We start from the raw sequence: 20,635 nt of genomic DNA, 5'->3' as shown, positions 1-20,635 counted from the left end.
TGCGAATTTTATCAACAACGATACTGTCTGCCATACAAAAGGCGCACAAGGATGAAGGCAACCGACATGGAAAATCGCAATAATAATTTTCCATTTCGTCCTTCTGTTTGTCTGCGTTTCTCTCTCTCTGTGTGTGTGTGTGAAGGGTGGCTCCTAACTCTTAAGTGGGTAATACTCGTAGTTGTAACCGCATACTGTATGCATGGTATGCCGGGTCCGGGCATGTGCCCAAATATGCCAAGTGGACAATTGCAGTGGCCAGTCCCTGCAGGCGGCTTCAGGAACTGTGCAATGGGCTCTGGTGCTCCAATTAGATGTGATTTTGGGCAACGACCATTGGCGGCGAAATCTGACAGGCAAATTGAAACAGACTCCTCGCTTTGCATATGCTCAACTATATATAACTTATATTTGTTTGTAGTTCAGTGTAGATTACAGTTTCCGTAACAGTTGGAATAAATTGTACAATGCGTTTACAGATACATCTCAGATCCACTCTCGGCCTTAAACTCGTTGCTCATTAGGTTATACGATATTGGGGGTACATGGGGCTCATAGGTACTTTATGCGTATCAGTATATCGGGTTTCTCGTAAAGCCTTGTTTTAGTATCTTAGCATTCAACGGGATGCAGAAAGCCCCGGATATGTTCAGCCAGCCGGTTTCTGCATAGCAATACAAATTCTGTTAATATTACTGATATCAATTAATAAGAAACCGAATGCTTACCCCAGATGCTGTCCCTTACGGCTGGTCAACTTGGAATACAGTACTAGCAATATCAGCGCCTGACCAGCTATCAAGAGTCCTTGTTTGGTGTAGTTGTTGCTTATCCAGATACTGGGCTTCTTGTTTTCCAGATTCTTTTCGGCATACAGTTCCGATAAGCCTCGTTCCTGTCGCCGTTGGGCACTCAACCTGCTGTCTTCCAGATTTTCACGACCATAAAGATTATCACGCGCTTCTTGTCGGAGGCTAACGCGTTGTTCTCGGTTAAGATTATCTTGACGCAGATCAGTGCGTTCTCCATGCCGAGCGGGATCGGCGTCCCGCTCTTCTCTATCTGATACATCACGCTCCTCGCGTCGAAGATGGTTGCGTCGGGTTTGCTCGTCATTGGCATCGGACTGACGATTGACTCGTTCCTGCCTTCGTGTTATATCTTTCACCTCCCGTCGCAGATCCTCCCGATTATCTTCATCCACACGTTCTCTTCGTAGAAGGTTGGCACGTTCCTCACGTCGGAGATGGTCGCGGTCATCCTGTCGGCGATCGCCGCGTCGTGCTTCGATGTCATTTACATTACGCTCCCGATTTTCCTGTTCCTGTCTTTGTGCTAGGTCGTCCTCCATTCGTCGCATCGCCTCACGACTCACACGCCTTTCCGTGCGTTCCACATCGACACGTTCCTCTCGTTCCACCAGTCGGTTATCGACTCTATCCTCTCGTCTGCGATCATCACGTTCTTCACGTCGGGAAAGCTGTTCTTGTCGTGTGCCTAAACGGTTCCAAGTATCGAACCTCTTAAGCTCATCTCGCTCCTTTCGTCGTGTCAGCACATTCTCTATTCGATTTACTCGCAGCTCATGTCGCTCCACATCCGCAATTTGGCGGGTTGCACGCTCCTGTCCTCGAATTGTCTGTCGGCGATCGTCGCGTTCCTCCCGTGGAGAGAAATCATCTTGTCGCACTTCTGTGTAAATAGTATGACGATTTGTATCTCGATCTTCACGATCTTGTCTTCGAGAAACAGATCGTTTCTCACGTCGTAGATCGTCTCGTTCCTCACGGCGATATAGCTCTTCCTGTCGGACTTCAACCCGATTAATCTCTTCACCATAGCGAGAATCCAACCCGTTTTCTCTTTCCTGCCTTCGTGTCAGTTCGGTTTCCTTCCGTCGCATACTGTCTCGATCCATTCGCCCTTCCAGTTGCTCAGTGTTTACAAGATCGAGTTCTTCTCGCTCCTGTCTTCGAGAATCATCTCGTTCTGCCTGTCGGAGAACTTCTCGTTCATTGTGTCGATTTTCATGCCGAACTTCCACATGGTCCCGTTGTTCTCGCTCCTCTCTTCGAGATACTTCTCGTTCCTCACGTCGGAAAACGTCTCGTTCTTCATTTAGGAGGTCATTACGTTCCTCCCGTCGAAAATCATCTTGCTTCTCCCGACGGCGATCATCACGTTCTTCACGTCGAGCGAGATTGATGCGTTTCATGTGCCTGTGCGTTACATCAAGTTCCGCCTGACGCATGCCCTCTCGACTGACTCGCCTTTCCATACGTTCTGTATCCAAACGTTCAACTCGTTCCTGCCGTGCAAGATCGTCGGATTGCTCCTGTCGGGGATCCTCACGTCGAGCGAGATCTCCACGTCGTACTTCCAGGTCAATGGAACTACGCTCACGACGTTTACTTTCTTGGCGAATCGGGTCAGTCCCCACTTGTCGCATATCCTCTCGACTCACTCGCCTTTCCATACGATCTGCGTCCACACGTTCAACTCTTGCCTCACGGCGACGATCATCGCGGTCCGTCTGTTGGTTAATCTCGCGCCCCTCCCGCAGGGATCGATCGTTTCTTTGTGCAGCTCGAGTATCCACCAGCTGGAGATCTTCTCGCACTAGACGGAAAGAACTTTCATTTTGTCGATTTAATTGCCTGTCTTCACGCTCTTGTCTTCGAGATACATCCCATTCTTCACGCCGGCTATCATATTGTATCTTACGATCATCACGTCTAACAAATTCATCTTCACGCTCTTGTCGTCGGGATGTATCTCGTTCTCCTTGACGAAGATTGGTTCGATCCTGTCTTCGGATATCATCGCGCTCCAGTTGACGATAATCTGTCTTTTCGTCTTTCCGGAGATCAGCAAGGTCTTCTTGACGATAATCGGCGGGCTCTTCTCTTCGGAGATCTTCGCGATCTTCTTGGCGAAAATCGGCACGTTCTTCTCTTCGGAGATCTTCGCGTTCTTCACGAAGATCGGCGCGATTTTCTCTTCGGAGCTCTTCGCGTTCTTCTTGACGAAAATCGGCGCCTTCTTCTCGTCGGAGATCTTCCCGTTCTTGATGAAAATCGGCTCGATCTTCTCTTCGGAGATCTTCACTTACTTCTCGACGAAAATCGACGCGTTCTTCTGTTCGGAGATATTCGCGATCTTCTCTGCGGAGATCTGCGCGTTCTTCTTGACGGAAATCGGTGCGTTCTTCTCTGCGGAGATCTTCGCGTTCTCGACGGAAATCGTCGCGATCTTCTCTTCGGAGCACTTCGCGTTCTTGACGAAAATCGGCTCGATCCTCTCTTCGGAGATCTTCACGTTCTTCTCGACGAAAATCGACGCGTTCTTCTGTTCGGAGAACTTCGCGATCTTCTCTTCGGAGATCTTCTCGTTCTTCTTGACGGAAATCGGTGCGTTCTTCTCTGCGGAGATCTTCGCGTTCTCGACGGAAATCGTCGCGATCTTCTCTTCGGAGAACTTCGCGTTCTTCTTGACGAAAATCGGCACGTTCTACTCTTCGAAGATCTTTGGGTTCTACTTGAAGAAAATCGGCGCGTTCTTCTCCTCGGAAATCTCCGCGTTCCTCCCGTTGAATATCATTTCGTTGAATTTCCATGCGACGGTCTTGACTGTCTTCACGAGCATCCAACTGGACACGTTCTTCCCGCTCTACTCGTCGTGACAGCTCGTTCTCCACTCGCCGAAAAGAACGTTCAGTCTGCAGATTGTCTTCTCGATTCAACTGGCTGCTGCGATCCTCGAGCTTTTCAATGCGCTCACTTGGTTGTCTATAAACAAGATGCTCGTCATAATCATCCATCTCGCTTCGGCGACTTTCCATCAAACGATGCAGTGGCTGTAGAGTACACTGCTGCTGACGGCTGCTGCATGCCTGGTTGTTGGCCTGGGCAATCTCCAAGCTGCCCAGTTGGAGAAGGAGTATAAGAAAGTTAAGCCTCATCCATTGTCGGTTAGCGGCCATCCTGGCGTTGCAGTTACTCCCAAGTGAAGACGTCTTTCAGCTACAGTTATCAGCACCGGTCTTGGGATTGAAGTGGTCTCTGTGGTAGCCGTTACTTCAGCAAGCCTCGAAGCTCGAATGACTTATCCGGTTGCCTTGCCGTGTATTTATACCAAAAGTTTAGCCCAGGACTCTGTACGGCAACGCCCACGCGGCGCTTGAGACGCAGTATTCCAAATGAACCTCAATTTCCCGTTGATTGATTCAATTTCGCTTATCGCACATGTGCACCACTGCGCTTTGGCCAAGGCAAACGACTTCAGCACCAACTCCGCTCAAGTGGGTCTAATGTGTCAGGGCTGTTTTCAATTTAAGCATTTTATGAATGAAATTCATTTAGACCCACTGAGCCTGCGACGTCACTGATGACAGTGTAGGGTAGTCTATTGATTCCCATACCACTTGAGTCCCGAGGAAACAGGAATAATTTAATGGAAAGTAGAGCGGACGCATATATAGTATACAAAGTTCCAGACATTCACTTATGTGTCTGTTATAAACACATCCGCTCAACTTTCCATTATATTATTTCGATTTCCCCAAGACTCAACTAGTATGGGAATCAATATATATACATATATATATTGTATACCCTTGTAGAGCGCATTATAACTTTGTTATGAAATATGTAACGCTTAGAAGGAGACATCTCCGACCTCAACAGTCGAGTAGATGGCCATGCCCTTCTGTTCGCCTGTCTGTTTCTATCCTTCTTAAAGGTTATATTTTATCTATGACTTAGGCTTTAAGTTATAGAAACTTTTTAGATATATATTTGTTATTGCGTACTCACCGGTAAATTCACACGCATGATTCCCTTATCGTCATTTTTCAGTTGGCAGGCGACGAACTTTCGTTTAAACACAACTCTGAAGAAACAGAAAAGCAGAGATATTGGCTTATAAACGCAAATTGCTTGATAAACCTTACTTGAATTAGTGAGAATCGCGTAGTAGAGCAATATTTCAAAATACGTTTCTTGTTCATTCATATACTCAGATGTATTTGAATATATGCAAACAAACATGAATGCATACGATCGTAATAGTTGTTACTTTTATTTTAAACATATAATAAGACATAGTTATGTATACAATACGTACCAGTTTTTTTCAATGGCTACATTTAAAATTGATGCCGCCTCCTCTGCCAAAGCCATAGCCACGGCCACCTCCATATTTGAATCTGCCTCCTATATTAAAGCCACCTCCTTCTTAGTTGAAGCCGTGTCCTCCTATATTAAAGCCACTGCCTCCTTATTAGCTCAAGCCGACGCCATCTCTATAGTTGCAGTCGTCTCCTCCTATGTGAAAGCCGCCTCCTGCTTAGTTGCAGCCGCCTCCTTCAGTATTACAGCCGCCGCCTCATATACTTTAAGTGAAGCCTTACTTGAGTTTATGAGAATCGCGTAGTAGGGCATTAGTTAAGAATACGGTATTTTTTTAATTCGAACCGCAGCTAGAGGTAAACTTTGTCTTGCATATAAACATACAAAATATATGCATACAATCACATACATATATAAATGCATACATATTTATATACATGCATCCACACATACAGAAATGCATACATACGCACACATACATGCATGTATACATACATACATACATGCATACATGTGCTGCATCTTCCCAAACTATGGGAAATTCCTTCTTCGGTGCTTTTAGTCCGATTGTTCTAAAATTTTCTAGAGGCAGGTATTCGTAAATTCAAATATTCTGGATTTGTGCTCAGCTTGAAGATGCTTAGATATGATGAAGAAATCCAATCTGAAAATGATATTTAACAAGATTGTCTAAGCGGGATGAGATATGTAACTGAGGATGTCGCTTGTTGCCTGTTGCATACTTTTGCGCAAGTCCAATATACCCTTCTCTCGGCAGTTCAGTGAGTGAGTTCGGGGTATAGAAACCATTACCATTACATTGCATACAAGAGAGCACAATTTATGTGTATGTGTATGGAACTTTAGATTTAAGTACTCTAGACCAATCTTTCCAGTCGAGCTCACTCATTCAGAAAACTTTATATAAACATATTTTTGTATGTGCAGCTATATGGGCCTCAATATTTTATATACTAACCACTGGAACGGAATAAAGTAGAGGCGTGTGACGTCAAAGCTATATATCCCGGGCAGGCTCTTCTTAGCCCGGCGCTGCGCCTAGGCCGTGTGCACAAGTGCGATAAGCGCGCCTGCAATCAAAATCGAATTAGGGCGCAATTGAACAATATGCTGGCTCAGTGTTGGACAAGCGCTAAATAAATGAATTAGGTTAGATGCGCATCGGGGCGTTAAATTGTCTCCACCAGCGACGCAAATGCGACCCAGCCGAATCGCTCCTATAAAAGCAGCTGCCAGTGTTCCACACGCCCGACAATTGTGCTCCAACCTGGGGCCGAGCTGGAGGCGCCGCGTCCTCGATGCGGCGGCGGCGGCGGCAGCCGCGAGTCTACCAGGTGAGCTAAGGAGCCTACCAAAAGTCAATCCTAATACTTGGTCACACCTTTTCAGCGACTCGCAGCAGCAGCTATTTTTTTTTGAACAACACTTTTAAGGACTACCCTACTAGCAAGGAAGATGTGAGTCGCCGCTATGGAAAATTGAAAAAATCAAATCAAATAAAATTCGTTAAACTTTGTGTTCCTTGAAGGAAATTAAGCACAGCTACAGTTGCAACCATTTGTTAACCGGCCCAAAATGGATGTACGTAAACTACTTAACCCCATATTTTACATATATGCATCATAATATATATATACATATGTATAACTACGCTAACTCAGCGATCGTATACCAAAGTTAAATGTTGCTGTTGTTTGGGATCGTATTGTCAACAGAATATATATTATTGTCAAGATTCGACTAGCAATCGACACTATTACTCAATATCTATACCATATTACTATATATATATATATATATATGATATATGTATTCGTTCAACTTATTTGGCTATTGTTACTATTATAACTATGTATGTCATGCCTGTAAAGACAACATACAAGAAGCACATATGATAATATACTTACACAATATATAAACGTGTCCATGTTCGGCACAGGTATTCTATAAGCACAGAAACCACTCAAAACCTATACTCGTAAATCGCAAAATAAACTCCTATTATCCATATGTTGAGCAAACGAAAACTTAAACCTATTGTTATTATTAGCATTGAATAATCTGTGTGGCTATTTCAGCAAACTTTCTGCTTGGGGCTTGGAATTCTCAACTAGTTACAGCTTCGAGTGAAGGCATTGACAAGCCCAGAGTCGATAGAAAAGTCTGCTGATGAAAGCTATAGTTGCCAGATATAGTGGATGCCAAATTAATCAAGAACCCAAGAAATGATCAAAGACCCAAACCTCGTGAAAATCAGATGAGATTTGAATAAGGTATAGGGGTGGAAATTTTGATCATATCTATATAGGATATTAGAGGGTACCATTTGCACATGAATTTTGACCAAGAATAATGTTGTCAGATTAAGATGCCAAATTGATATAGAGGCCAAGAAACGAACAAAGACCCAAGCCTCGTGAAAATCAGATGAGATTTGACCAAGCTATGGGGGTGGGAAATATTCACCTATGTCTATATAGGATAATAGCGGGTATAGCCCGGATTTGCCAGTGGCACATTTAAAATAAATTCTCTGAAAGATCTTTGAAAATGAATTTGTGGCCGATCGCATGGTAAAGAAAAAAGTTGCATACAAATGTTTTCAGCGAAACCTCGTCTTAACGTGCACCTTCATCAGTCAGTCAGTCAATCAGTCAGTCAGTCAGTCATTTCATAATAAAATTATAATAGATAACATTTTACAAAAACTTAGTTCTCAAAAGATAGTTACCATGCGCCGCGATGCGGTCCATTGCGAACGATTCCAATATATAAACTGCCTGCAATAGAAAAAGAGACTTGGCTGTTGGTACTGATCGAGAATATATATATATATATATGCTTTAAGGATTGTCAGAGATCTTCCTCTATGTGTTACACATTTTATGAGAAGCTTAGTCGAAAGTTAATTTTTTTTTTGAAAGTTTATATTTTTATTTGTTATTATATTTTGTTTACTCTTTACAATTATTGCAATTTCATTGTTTGTTACATTTTCAATGCCCTTTGCTGCGTTGCCATTTTGAATTGTCTTCTTTTAGTTTGTTTTCATCAATAATTATTTAATATTCGTGTGTGTGTGTGTGTGTGTGTGTGTGTGTGTTCTCCTTGTTTAAAAATGAGCAAATTAACAAAGTTGTAAATTGTTTGCTAATTTTCATTTAAATAGTTAAATGTTCATTTAAAATATTATTTCCGTTCTTGTTATTGTTGCTGTTGCTGTTGTTGTTGTTGTTGTTGTGGTTGTCATTTGAATCGAAAGAGTTTAAAAACGTGGCACATTTGCATAAATTTGAATTATAATTTGTTATTTGTTTTGAATACGATCCTTTGTATATTTGATTTAAATGTGCGGCTTATTAATCGCATTTAGCTAGTTTTGTTGTCCTCGGTTTATCGTGTTATTAATAATTCATTTGTATTTTGTACATTCCTGTTACTTAATTCAATTCAACAATGTTCTTATATGTGTTGTTTCGTTTTTTTTTTTTCTTTTGTTTAACAATAAACTTAATGGTTTTATCAACTTTGTTACCAATTTTAAACGTCTTACAAATAAACAAGTTTTGATTAAAAACACATTTAAAATTTCACTTGGCCAAAGTGCGTTTCGATTGGTTCGAAAGAGAGAGAGAGAGAGAGAGAGATAGTGTAATATATAGGAAGAAATAGAGAGAGAGAGAGAGAGAGAGGGGGCTTGCGAATAAGTGTGTGTGTCAACAAATTTGTATAATTTTCTATTTGCTTTTTTGTTTGTTATTAATATAAATTTTCTTATGTTTTTTTTTTAAGGTTCGCTGTTTATGCTGAGCTTTAACAACAGTCGTCGATTTTGTGTTTTGTTTTTTTGTTTTTTTGGATTTGTTTCTCATAGATTATATAAACAAATTTAACATTAGTTTCGCACTTCGATTTGATTTGATTAAATATCATTTCTCATATTTATTATTGATTGCAATTAACATTTCATATTTTGCATTAAACATCATTTTCATAGTGAGTTTATAATTTTTGTTAATTTTTTCTATAATTTTTTTTAATTATTTTTTTTTTTTTTGCATGCCATTTGTTTTTTAACTATAAATTTTGATGTAAAATTTGTGTCTTGTTCGTTCTATAAATTTGGTTGTTAATCTCTAAAAACTACATATATATATATATATATATATGTATATATGCATGGGTGTGTATATATTTGTATTATGCACTAAAATAGTTAAAACTGAAAAATGCCTGCATTTCATATTGCATAAACAACATATGGTTTCTCTATAATTATCCAAACAGCATTGTGATAAATGTTAGCTTTGGCTTCATTTGCTTTATACCCGACTTAAGTGTAAATGTTGTATGTATATTATAATATTGTTCGTGATATACTAGAGCATCTATTAACTAGTGTGTGTATAGCTCTATATAAAGATTGCGCTCAAGCGCAACATATTTGAATTTTCATATGCAAATAGTTGGCTGTCTCATAAGATACGCTACAAAATGCCGCAAAATGGAACTTAACTTAAAACAATTAAATTTGTATAATAATAGTAATAAATAAATGTTCGCGTCAGTTGTCAGAAATGCAGTTCGAAAGTTATAGAATGCTGCTAATGCCTGACCTAGAACCTATAAAATTGATAAATTTGAAAATGTTGTTGGCTCACTTTGTTAGCCTCACTAGCAACGCTTTACATAATATTACTTTGTTTAATTTATAGTGTGTGGTTTTTCTATTTTGTTTCTGTTTTTGCTTTCGGTTAGTTGGGGGGCTTATGCCTTAAACAACTGGGGAAATTCGTTGGCTATCTCGCGCACCAGCTGCTGATCGGATGCGCTGCATTCGGTCTCCTCGCAAAAGATGCGCGTAAAGATCTTCATCAGATCATGCTTGCGATGCTGATGCTCCTGATAGTTTGTGTTGCGCAAGATGCGACGGCACAGCTCCAAATAACAAGGGCGTGTCTGCCAACAAAAGAGACAGACAGAGAGAGAGAGAGAGAGAGAGATAGGTTAGTCGATTTTATTTGTCCATCTCATCTTACACATTAATTTCACAATTACAAACAAAATTGTAAGAAACATCAAGAAGTATCTCGCCTTGTCCGGCACATTTAAGAGCCCCATATTTAGCGCTGGCTAAGAAACTCTTTACTACTCTCCTTCATATACACTGTCCCGCCTCTATTGCACAAAGAAAACTTGTTTTCATTTAATATATGTAAAAGACAATCCCACATTTCCCATTTGAGCCCTTAGAGCCTTTAACTTCGTGCTCAGTGTGCCAATGTTAAGCACACCACGCTGCAAATTCGAACCATTTTAATTAATATCCACTAATTTTCAATTTATTTTTTATGTATTCAATTAGTTTAGAGCTTTTTCTTTGTGAATAGTTACTGCTGAATTTGAACTGGCCACCTGACGCTTAAAAGACAGCTTAATTTAGAATACAGCTTTTTAACCCTTGTAACCCATTCAATCATTCAGACAGTCAGGACTATCCCTTTTAAGTACGAATAAAACCAATTTTAAACAAGTAAGAGGTTCTAGTCGGGAGCTCCCGACTAGGGGATACCCTGAACCGTCTTCTTCCGACAGGCGATAGGTATAAAATGAAAGATACTTGATATATATACATATACTATTATGGAAGCTACATGTCAAGTTTGGTGACTCTAGCTCATATTATTTGCCGAAATTGCTCAAATAACAGGATCGATTTCGAATATCGGAAACAAACTCGATCTGCGCGGGCACTAGGAGGACCTACAGCTAAAATTTCAAGTCTCTAGCTCTTATAGGTTCTGAGATCCTTGCGTTCATACATACGGACAGACGGACAGACAGACAGACTAAATCGACTCGGCTATTAATGCTGATCAAGAATATATGTACTTTATGGGGTCGGAGATGCTTCCTTCTGCCTGCTACATACATTTGCACAAATACATTATACCCTCTTTACCCATTTTCAATGGGTTCAGGGTATACAAAATGAAAATTGCTGTTGATTTTTGAACCGGCAACCTACCACTTAAGGGGAATCTTCAATTAGAATTCAGCCTAAGACTGACCAATAAATTAGTCAGACAGTCAGGCCGAACCCTTTTAAATACGAACAGCAAATCTAACAATTGAAAGTAACCGCTTGTTGGTCACGCAGACAACACAACTATATCTAAATTGTCTTTGATGCTTTTCATACAAGCTTTAGCGACCGTCTTCCCTCAATTGGCGATGGACTATTACAAAAGTCCGTCTCTACTTTCGAGCCTTACGTAGCCTAAAGTTGGTCAGTCAGTCAATAACCTTTTTTTTATAGATATAAATAGGTTGTACGTACCGCACTGCCTGCATCCAAATCGGACAGCTGACGCACCACAATATCAATTAGCACCTTAATGTCATTGGTATAAAACATGCCGGCCGTATCCGGATGGCTGAATATGTCAATAAACATGCGCAGCACCGTATTCATATGCTGATTATGATGCTTCAGCAGACGCGTCGGATCATCTGTCGCAAATTGGAAAACGGAATTGAGTTAAGCATAATAATGCAGAAAGGAGTCGCTTACCCTCTCGATTGAGCAGCAGCAATAGCTTCTCGGTGAACACCTTGGCCGTGGGCAGATTTTGCATGGCCTCGATGATCACATTGACCGTATGCTCACCAAATTGTTGATTGAAGGCAAGTATGAGGGCAATTACCATATCCACCAGCAGCTCCGGATTGTTGCCCTCAACAATTTCCAGCAGAAAACTGGCAAAGTGCACGCCCAAATAATCTGCAAGGACATATTGAAGAGTTTTTAAATATGAATACATCAAAGAGTATAAACAATTTATAACATTCGCATTGGCTTTTCTTAACTTACTTAACTAGTTTCTAAAAGAAGAGTCTGGCAAGGTCGTTATTCGTAGATTATAGAAGACGACACACTTTCCCCAAGTCCAACCGTTGGCAGTTTCCGTAATCAACGCACACACAGACGAATGGACCCTAGAGGCGGACGGACGGACGGACTCAAGTTTTATCTCGATCAAGAATAAGCACTTTTATTTTATGGCATACAAACTTCAATTTTTACCCATTTTAGGTGGGTTTAGTTTATGAAAAGAAATATTTGTAATCGCGTTGCATATCGATTTATTTGTATTTATTTTGTTGGTTTTTGTATTTCTTCTGGAAGGTCAGCCGGTACAGGAGCAGATGGCGGTTCGTGTTGCGCGTCCTCAAGCCGCAGCGACGCTCCGTTACTTTATCTTCTTACGGACTCAATTTAAGTTTCCTCCTCCTCGTCCTCTTCCTCGTCATCCTCGTCCTGCTCGCCCTCCGAGTGAGACTCGCTGGTCGGGGTGCCCGTGGTATCGGAGCTGGTGTCGGTGTCGCTCTCACCGTCCTCCATGGTCTGCACTGCCTGGGCGTGGACAGTCGAAACGTTGTCCATTTTGGGCAACTTCTGCTTCTTCTTAAGCTCCTCCAGCTTCCTTTTGTCAGCTGTGGCTTCTTTCACATTTGGACTTGTGGATGGATCGACGGACGGGTCCACAGTTGTATCAACGGTTAGGTCCACGATGGGATTAACGGACGGATCCACAGAAGGATTCACGGATGGGTCAGCGGATGATGGATTCTCAGTTGGATTCATTTTAGGTAAGCACCTTATGTTTAATCATTGACGAGAAATAAAAAACAAGCACTCAATTTCGTCGTTACGAGAAAACTAAACACAGACTCACTTATTCAATTCTCTACGGGAAAAACTATTAGCTTTTCTTGCTTTGTTTGTCTTTTTCTTTGAGAAAAATTGAATTTTTTAGTTCTGCTCTCAACTCGACTGAGATCAAATCACAAATGAAATGTTTTTATAGCTTGAGACGAGAGTCAAAACTGTTGGCAAAGAAAAAAATGCCCGGCCAACTTGATGTTCAATAAAAAGTATTGTAAAACGCGTAAACAGTGCTGTCTAATAGTGTTGATAAACCGTTTCAGATATGTTCTTCCTATGAGTTATAATATTCAAAGTCTTAATCTAACTAAAAACTGTTTTGGACTTGTCGAATGTAAAATCAAGTGTGGAAAATTCATAAAAAATAAATATATTCAACTCTTTTGATCGGATCCAAAACATTTTCAAAGATCTCTGTGAAAACTCATTGAAAAAAACCTCACCAAATGTATAATGCGATACAAAGCTTCTACGAACTAAAGTTTTTCCGGTTTCAGGCTCATTTCCAAAGTCCTACATTGTTTAAGAATACGTATTGCACCGATTTTCGGTTCATAGCTGGATAACGCTCGTCGGCATATAACATATTTATAATTCATTTGTCGGAAGCTTTAAATATTCAGTCTGATGCGATTTTGGTGTGGGAACCAGAAATTGGTTGGCACACGTTGCCAAAGTTTGTCGTTTAGGCTCGTGATATCAAGCTTTATAATTACAAAATCAATAAAAATCGATTAAAAGCGGCCCTCACACAAATATGCAATTATTGCTAAGCATTGCCAATTGGTTGCAAGTTGGCTAAACCGAGGACACCTTTTTATAGAACTATAAAGGTTAAAAGTACACAAACATTTTAAATGTACAGATGAGAAAGGTCGCCAAGTGACCAAGTGACAAGTCAGAGAGAATTGCGAATATCTACCCAAAAATATCTATCTATATAGAGCTATTAAATATAGATACGGCAAACGTCAGGCACAAGTCTTAAATCTATATAGCTTAATGCTAGGAAACACGCACCCTGATGATTCACGGGCATGGGCTGGCCCAGCGAGAAGATGATGGTTAACATTTTCACCAGCTGCTTAAAGCGATCCAAATTGGCAAAGTGCGTCTTCATATCCTCCACCTGAAATGGGAAACAAGCTAATCAATCTGATGTGATCAAATGGCTGGCAATGCACACTCACAATCTCCAAAGGCAGCACCGAGGTTAGCAGTATGTCAACAATGATGTGATCCAAGTGGCAGGCAGCTGTGAAAGTCTTGAGCAAGAGTTGTTTGATGGACCAACGTGTCTCCATCTGATAGTATTGCACCAGATTGATGAACATCTGATATTGATCGCACGACATCTCGTAGCAGCTGATGTTCTCATCAGCGTTATTCTGCAAAGACAGAAAACGGCAGCCGAGATAATCGGCCGATATGTATAAATATATATATATATATATATATATAGGTCGATATATATAATATAAATATATCTGTCTGTTTCTACTCAATGTCATGAATTCTGACGAGAGACTAGTTTAAGTAGAAACAGACAGACAAACGCAGAAGGCTTTTATAGACACGACTGCTAATACGGATCAAGAATATATATATATATATATATATATATACAATATGAAGTCTGTGAAGTCTTCTTCTAAGCGTCATTTGACAAATTTTATAATAACCTACAAAAGGCTATCAGCATCGACATGCGAAATTTGGTGTATTCAGTTCGTATGTCTTTAAACTGTTTATGCCAAAATATCTGGACTGAAAATCGATATTTATCGATTTTGGCGCAACGGTAGAGGTTCGAGAATGAAATTAGTTTTATATGAGCTTAGTATGTGAGAACTTTCATATCACATTTTATGTCTCGTGTTTTGATCTCCACGAAAGGCACATACATATAATCGATATTTATCGTTTGGACAAATGGGCAAAGCTATCGGACGTAGAATGCATTTGATCTGTAAGCGAGACGCTATATGCCAAGCTTACATAATCACAAGCAGAGGGAGATGGCTACATCGATGCATATCAATAAATATTATGGGGTCAAAGATGTCTCCTTCTATCTGCTTCATACATAAGCATAGCACACTTATTTCTAATCATTTCTGATCCTTTTCTCTTAAACAACAAAATTCGCAACTAATTCAGCGAATGTTTGGTCCCTATTTCTGCTCACCAGTATTTCGACGAGCTCCTCGAGAAACTGTATAATGTCCTCCTCGTCCTCGTACAGCATCCAGGTGCGCTGTTCCGTATCGTTCTTGCAGTCGGCCAGCTGGGCGAATAGATATTGCAGTCGCTTGGAGTCGTGCGTAATGCCCAGCAGCTCTTTGGGTGTGGCCACCTTGCCGGTGACATGCACGGCAACTGCCTCCAGATACGGATTGATGGCGCCATTGTATAACTGCTCCAAGCTGGTTAGGACCACGCGCAACGCCTCGCAAGACAAATCGAAGCTTAAATTCGTATTGCGACGCAAGGCATCCACAATCTGATACACATCCGATGATTCCACCTTAAGCTGGCCACGCCCATTGCTGGCGCCCGCCGCCAGAATCACGCCGTGCCGATGCGACAGCGATGCACTCTCGATGCTCTCATCCAACGCCTGGCTATTATCCGCACAGCCATTGCAGCCGTCGTCGCTCGCCTCGGACTTGTCGGGCGCACTGTCCGCGCCCTGGCTGAGGCTCAGGCTGAGCTGATCGTCGTGGATGGCTGTGCCGCCGCCGCCGCTGCCGCCGCCGCCGCTGCTGCCGTTGTGCGGCTTCCCTGCTGCCGCTGCAGATGCTGCTGTTGTTGCGGTTGCCGCTAACACGGCCGCAGCAGCAGCAGCTGTTGATGTGGCTCCGTTGCTGGCACTCAGCTGGCTGGTCTCCTTGTAGGTGGTCACCACATCCTCGCTGGTGGTCGTTGTTGTTGTTGTCGTCTCCGACGGCTCTGAGGTGATGCTGTTGTCCTGCGCCACATCCGAAACGGACGCGGATACCTTTTGCGTTTGCGTAGCGGCTGCTGATGCCGCCGCAGCAGCTGCTGCGGATGTGCTGGCCACCAGTGGAGGCGCCGGCAGCGGTTGCTGCTGCTGCTGCTGCTGAGGCGTTTGTATGGTGCAGCTGCTGCTCGGCAGCTGATGCATGCTGCCCATGCTGGGCGACTCCGGCATCGACTGCTGTGGCGCACTAACGCCCACCGCCGGGCTGGACATGCTCTTCTTGCTCATGTCCAGGCGTTGCATGGCAGGCGGACTATTCTGTTGCGATTTCTGCTGATGCGGATGCGTGTGCGAGTGCCGGTGCGAGTGGCTGTGGCTGCCGCTCAGCTGCTGCTTCTCGCTGTAGCTGTGCGAATAGGACAAGGATGAGTCACCATCACGCTCCGAGCTCTCCTGTTCAAGTTAAACAGAAAATGTGTATATTGATTACATAATTTAAATGGCTAGCCAACAGACCGCATAAAGCCGCTCCATGGTGTGCTTCTTCTCGCGCAGCCTGTCGAGCAGCTCCTCCCTGGACATGATGCCATTTATCTCTGGCTCAGTGCACTTCTCCAGCGACTCAATCGAAGAGTTGAGAAAGCTGATGAGAAAGTCATGTTCCACCTGTGAATAGCAGAATGAACGAATTTGATTAGACTGCATTTGGCCAGGAGGCCAGGAGGCCCGGACGCCTGAAGGCAGGCGACACTTTACCTTTATCTTCATTACGTAATTGGATGGCACAAAGCCAATGTTGCCCTTCATGCTGACCACCTGCCACCAGTTACGCTGACGTGCGGACGTCTGATAGAGTATAAAATATTCGCCCTCATCGAAACTGATTGTTTTCGGATAAACCGCTTGGAAATCGTAGAGTGCCTTCAGCATCTCGATGCCGTTGCCCGTATCGATGCCGCCGCTGCCGCCAACTGCGTCAGTTGCTGGCGCTGCCGCTGCTGCTGCTGTCGTTGCTGCTGCTGCTGCTGCTGTTGTTGTTGTAGGCGATGTTGACGCTGCTGCGGCTGCAACAAAAAACAGAGCAACGTGTCCTTTTAGTTAAGTTCGTTTACAATAAATGCTAAAGGGGCGTAAACAGGACACACACACACACACACACACAGACACACACACAGACACACACACACACAAATAAACAAACACATAAACACACACACGAACAGCAGAGCGCAGCGAGGCGTGTTTCGTGTTGGATGCGTTGCAGGCGGCTGGGCTTTTGCCTGTGCTTGCGGCCCTTCCTGGCAGCCACGCGCTAAAAAGTTCACTGCCGAGGGCCCAAATCGCTGACGGACGCTTTGGCCATGCCGACACACATACCCCTAAACACACACGCACACACACACACACAGAAAGAGAGAGAGTGCGAGGCTCGAGCGCATAAACGAACGGCGCCTGCAGACGACAGTTATAAAAGACACAAACAAGAATAAATACGAAAAAGGAAAAGCGTAAATGCCGAAGAAATTACAATAGCGCACAGGAAAAATGCAATTTTCATTTGCAGTATCCTTGTAAGCCTATTTAGCTGACATTATGTTCGCCCCACACTCGCACACATAAAAAGAAACGACAAAAAAAAAAATGAAATAAAATAACAGGACATGCCACTGGCCCGCTCTCGCGCTCTCAGCGGCTTGCGCTCACGCGCTTGCTTGCTATTTCTTGCTCGCTTGCTCTCTCTCTCTCTCTCACTTACTTGCGCTCTCGGCGTTTTGTATCTAACCCATTCAACTGCCAATTGTTACTGTGACCATTGTCACCAGCAAGCTCGACGACACTCTCCACTACACACACACAGGCACAGGCACAGGTAGCCACATTTAACTACACACATGCAAATTCGTCAAATGTTAAACAGCCCACTTACCCATATTTTTTCCACCACACCTAGGCTTTTTTTTCGCTGTATGTCCCTGCCGTCCTTTTTCTTATTGTTCTTTTTATGCCTGTTCCAGTTTTGACGTTTGCCGTTACCAAGGACGTTACGTTTATTCGACTTATTGTTACACTTTGCGACACTTGGCAACACTGTCTGCTGCCGCTGCTGCTGTTATTGTTATTGTTGTTTCTGTTAATGGGCGTTGTTGACGAGTCTTTCTTGTAGGCAACACTTTATGGCTATAGCTTTGGGCGTGTTCCGTTCCTTGTCAGAAGTATGTATGTGTGTCTGTGTGTGCACATGCGTGTGTGTGTGTGTGTGTTTGTTATTTACAATTGCAAGTTCGGCTGCAGTGTGCAGTTGCTTTTTATCACTTGTTGTCACTGGCTGCCAAAGGTGAGGGCGGGGTCACTTAGTTTTTAGCAAACATGTGTCATAGCATCCATCCCAACACTCCGCCTGTCGCCAAACGAACGAGTCCCGATTTGTGGCAATTAATTGCAATTTCGGATAAATTTACCCCGTTTTAGTTTCTAAGCATATTTTTGCCCGATTTCTTCGCCTGCCCAGTTTATTGTTTCGCTATCATTATGTGTTTTAAAGAGCGGCACACACACACATGCGAAGCGTCAGTGCGAAAGCTGAGCAAAAGGATTCAACGAAGCTTCGTACTGCACGGACACATGTACATATGTACATGTATACACATGTACTCCGCCGAAAGCACTTACACACCCTCACGCGCAGCGACGCGCTTACAGTGTAACGGTATTTTTCGTGTTTGTTTTGCTCGGAATGCGGGATGTGAATCACAAAACAAATTACATAGTTGCAATGACGCATGCACAAATTAGATCCTTTGCTTACAATACAAATTGCGGTTGATGATTGATAAAAAGCACGCCGTAGTTCACAAAAATAACAAAGAAAAATATGAAAACAAATCGCTTGCGGTTGCTTGCAGCTGATTTTCTTATTCAATCAATTGTTTTGACCAATGCAACTGCATTCAAACATGTGGACATGCACACAAATACACAACACTTAATGCAATGCTTAATAGCTGTACTAGTGCGCGAGCATTGTAACTTAACATTTAAACGCACGTTGTCTGCCAAAAATAACAAAAATATGTATATGGCAATTGAATGTTAATTTTGGGGCTTGGTATGTAAACAAAACGACAAAAACAACGCAACGCAGCCCAACGTAGGGCTAACATGGCCTGCTAACATCAACAGCGCCCTGTACAGCGCAACACAAACGCAAAACGGAGCAATGCAAACGCAAAATGAGTAACGTTCACTCTGTAAACTAAATTAAAATCTGTACGCTGATCCACAAGCAAAAAGGCGCTAAAACCGACTATGCGGCCAATTGTTTTTCTCTTGCGCTAGTCATAAAGAGAACAAATCATATATTTTGCTGCAAAGAACTTTTCGTTATACTTTCTCTTTTATTTGCTTTCAGTGATTGGTATACATAAGTATGTATTTAATAATATGCACTTGAGGTTATCAAAATACAGTTTGTGCTCATGGGCAGGGCAGGAAAAAATCAACACGAAGCCAAATACAATATATAATATTATTAAAAATATATCAACTTAAATGCTGTGCACAGCATGCCATGTGCAAGACAATATTCAAGTGCTGTAAATTTCATTTAAATTGGCTAAAAATATTTTTGATTTTTTTTTTAATTTTGTTTTTTTATTAATTTTTTTTAATGCCAAAACATGTGTGTGTGTGTGTGTGTGTGTGTGTGTATAACTATATTGTATAAGTACAATGTGAATTGTTTCAAGAATTGTTTTTCCAAGTCAATTTAATATATATGTATTGGTGTTTATTAGCAACTTTTTGATTTCTCTATTAACGCTAGTCTAGTAAAAAGTTCATTGTTTTTCCCTAACATTGCTCCATTCCAACTATTTGCTTGTCTCTAATCATAAGTCCTAAGTACATTTTGCGAATTTGAAACATACATATATATATATATACATATGTATATACATATATATACTCTTTCCATTCAGAAGGCATTTTATCAAAATGTTGTTTTTCATTATGCTCGTATATAAATTTGATTTGCTTTCATAAGTACTATATTGTAAGTGGCTTGTTTAAAGAACAACGTTTTGTTTATTTATTTTTTACTTGTTTTTTTTTTTATATATATAAATATCTTCTTTATTTTTTGCACAACAAATTCGCGTAGAATCAAGCGTCAACAATAGTTTTTTTTTCTTTTTTTTTCAATTTGTTTGTTTTATTTATTTTATTTTATTTTTTTTTTTGCTTGGCTTGCGGTCACAATAACTGCATTAATAATATTATAATATTTATAATAGTAATAATAATAATAGCAATAATAATAATAATAATAATAATAATAATAATAGCAATAATAATAATAGCAATAATAATAATAATAGTGTTCGTGATACAATTACACACAGACAATAATAAATTATAATAGCACAAGTTTCTCTCTCGTTTTTTTTTTTTTTTGTTTTTTTGTTGGTTGTTTTTTTTCATATATATGTAAAAATTTAATAACATTAGGCCACAGTTTGTTAAATGAATGAGTAAAATAAAAACCAAAACAATATAAAAAAATATGCGTATAATATGTGTAAAAAAAGAAAATAAAAACAAAACTTGTTGTTCACTTTGCAAAAAGAAAATAGAAGAAATCATTTGTTTTTACTTTCAAAAAATAAAATAGAAAATAGACAATTTGTTTTTTACTTTGAACTATTCCGTTATGTTTAGGTGATTTTTTTTTGTTTAAATTTTTTTTTAAATTTTTTTTTTTTTATTTTTTTTTATTGCGTCATGTGGACCGGCACTTGGTTGAGATTTTGCTAG

At 41.2% G+C, this 20,635-nt stretch overlaps 3 protein-coding genes and 1 long non-coding RNA gene across 5 annotated transcripts; 1 reads left to right on the top strand and 3 right to left on the bottom strand.

Annotated features, from left to right (window-relative positions):
- Nucleotides 1-385: 385 nt before the first annotated feature.
- LOC135440027 (trichohyalin-like) lies at nucleotides 386-3,982 on the bottom strand. The gene is made up of 2 exons (XM_064698985.1): nucleotides 729-3,982; nucleotides 386-664 (listed from the first exon to the last, which is right to left on the bottom strand). Exons 1-2 carry the CDS (start codon nucleotides 3,980-3,982, stop codon nucleotides 613-615), a joined length of 3,306 nt encoding a protein of 1,101 aa, XP_064555055.1. The 3' UTR covers nucleotides 386-612.
- A 2,313-nt stretch (nucleotides 3,983-6,295) lies between these two features.
- Nucleotides 6,296-7,177, top strand: LOC135440055 (uncharacterized). The gene is made up of 2 exons (XR_010438228.1): nucleotides 6,296-6,484; nucleotides 6,584-7,177. It is a non-coding gene; the product is annotated as an uncharacterized LOC135440055 (long non-coding RNA).
- Nucleotides 7,178-8,980: 1,803 nt separating this feature from the next.
- On the bottom strand, nucleotides 8,981-18,927 carry LOC135440085 (NCK-interacting protein with SH3 domain). 2 transcript variants are annotated; one of them, XM_064699093.1, is made up of 9 exons: nucleotides 17,751-18,927; nucleotides 16,580-16,887; nucleotides 16,340-16,489; nucleotides 15,068-16,276; nucleotides 14,070-14,267; nucleotides 13,900-14,008; nucleotides 11,725-11,934; nucleotides 11,491-11,663; nucleotides 8,981-10,109 (listed from the first exon to the last, which is right to left on the bottom strand). In XM_064699093.1, the coding sequence occupies exons 1-9, from the start codon at nucleotides 17,752-17,754 to the stop codon at nucleotides 9,918-9,920; spliced, it is 2,553 nt and encodes an 850-aa protein (XP_064555163.1). In that variant the 5' UTR covers nucleotides 17,755-18,927; the 3' UTR covers nucleotides 8,981-9,917. The 2 variants fall into 2 exon arrangements, with proteins under 2 accessions (XP_064555163.1, XP_064555164.1); XM_064699094.1 differs by lacking the exon at nucleotides 17,751-18,927 and adding an exon at nucleotides 17,039-17,169.
- On the bottom strand, nucleotides 12,273-13,046 carry LOC135440089 (ESF1 homolog). Its single transcript, XM_064699100.1, has 2 exons — nucleotides 12,890-13,046; nucleotides 12,273-12,811 (listed from the first exon to the last, which is right to left on the bottom strand). The coding sequence occupies exon 2, from the start codon at nucleotides 12,796-12,798 to the stop codon at nucleotides 12,430-12,432; it is 369 nt and encodes a 122-aa protein (XP_064555170.1). The 5' UTR covers nucleotides 12,799-12,811; nucleotides 12,890-13,046; the 3' UTR covers nucleotides 12,273-12,429.
- Nucleotides 18,928-20,635: the final 1,708 nt, after the last annotated feature.

The sequence above is a fragment of the Drosophila montana genome, unplaced genomic scaffold, assembly GCF_035044405.1.
Source record: "Drosophila montana isolate Dmon_TW-CO22-7 unplaced genomic scaffold, ASM3504440v1 contig_787_1, whole genome shotgun sequence".
Taxonomy (NCBI): domain Eukaryota; kingdom Metazoa; phylum Arthropoda; class Insecta; order Diptera; family Drosophilidae; genus Drosophila; species Drosophila montana.
This window is presented reverse-complemented; position numbering and strand designations above follow the sequence as displayed.

Coding starts and splice junctions, on each gene's coding strand:
- LOC135440027 (XM_064698985.1), bottom strand. CDS start 3,982: ATGGCCGCTAACCGACAATGGATGAGGCTTAACTTTCTTATACTCCTT. Junction 665..728: donor CGTAAGGGACAGCATCTGGG/GTAAGCATTCGG, acceptor ATTGCTATGCAG/AAACCGGCTGGCTGAACATA.
- LOC135440089 (XM_064699100.1), bottom strand. CDS start 12,798: ATGAATCCAACTGAGAATCCATCATCCGCTGACCCATCCGTGAATCCT.
- LOC135440085 (XM_064699093.1), bottom strand. Junction 16,277..16,339: donor CCATGGAGCGGCTTTATGCG/GTCTGTTGGCTA, acceptor TAACTTGAACAG/GAGAGCTCGGAGCGTGATGG. Junction 10,110..11,490: donor ATTTGGATGCAGGCAGTGCG/GTACGTACAACC, acceptor TTTTGTTGGCAG/ACACGCCCTTGTTATTTGGA.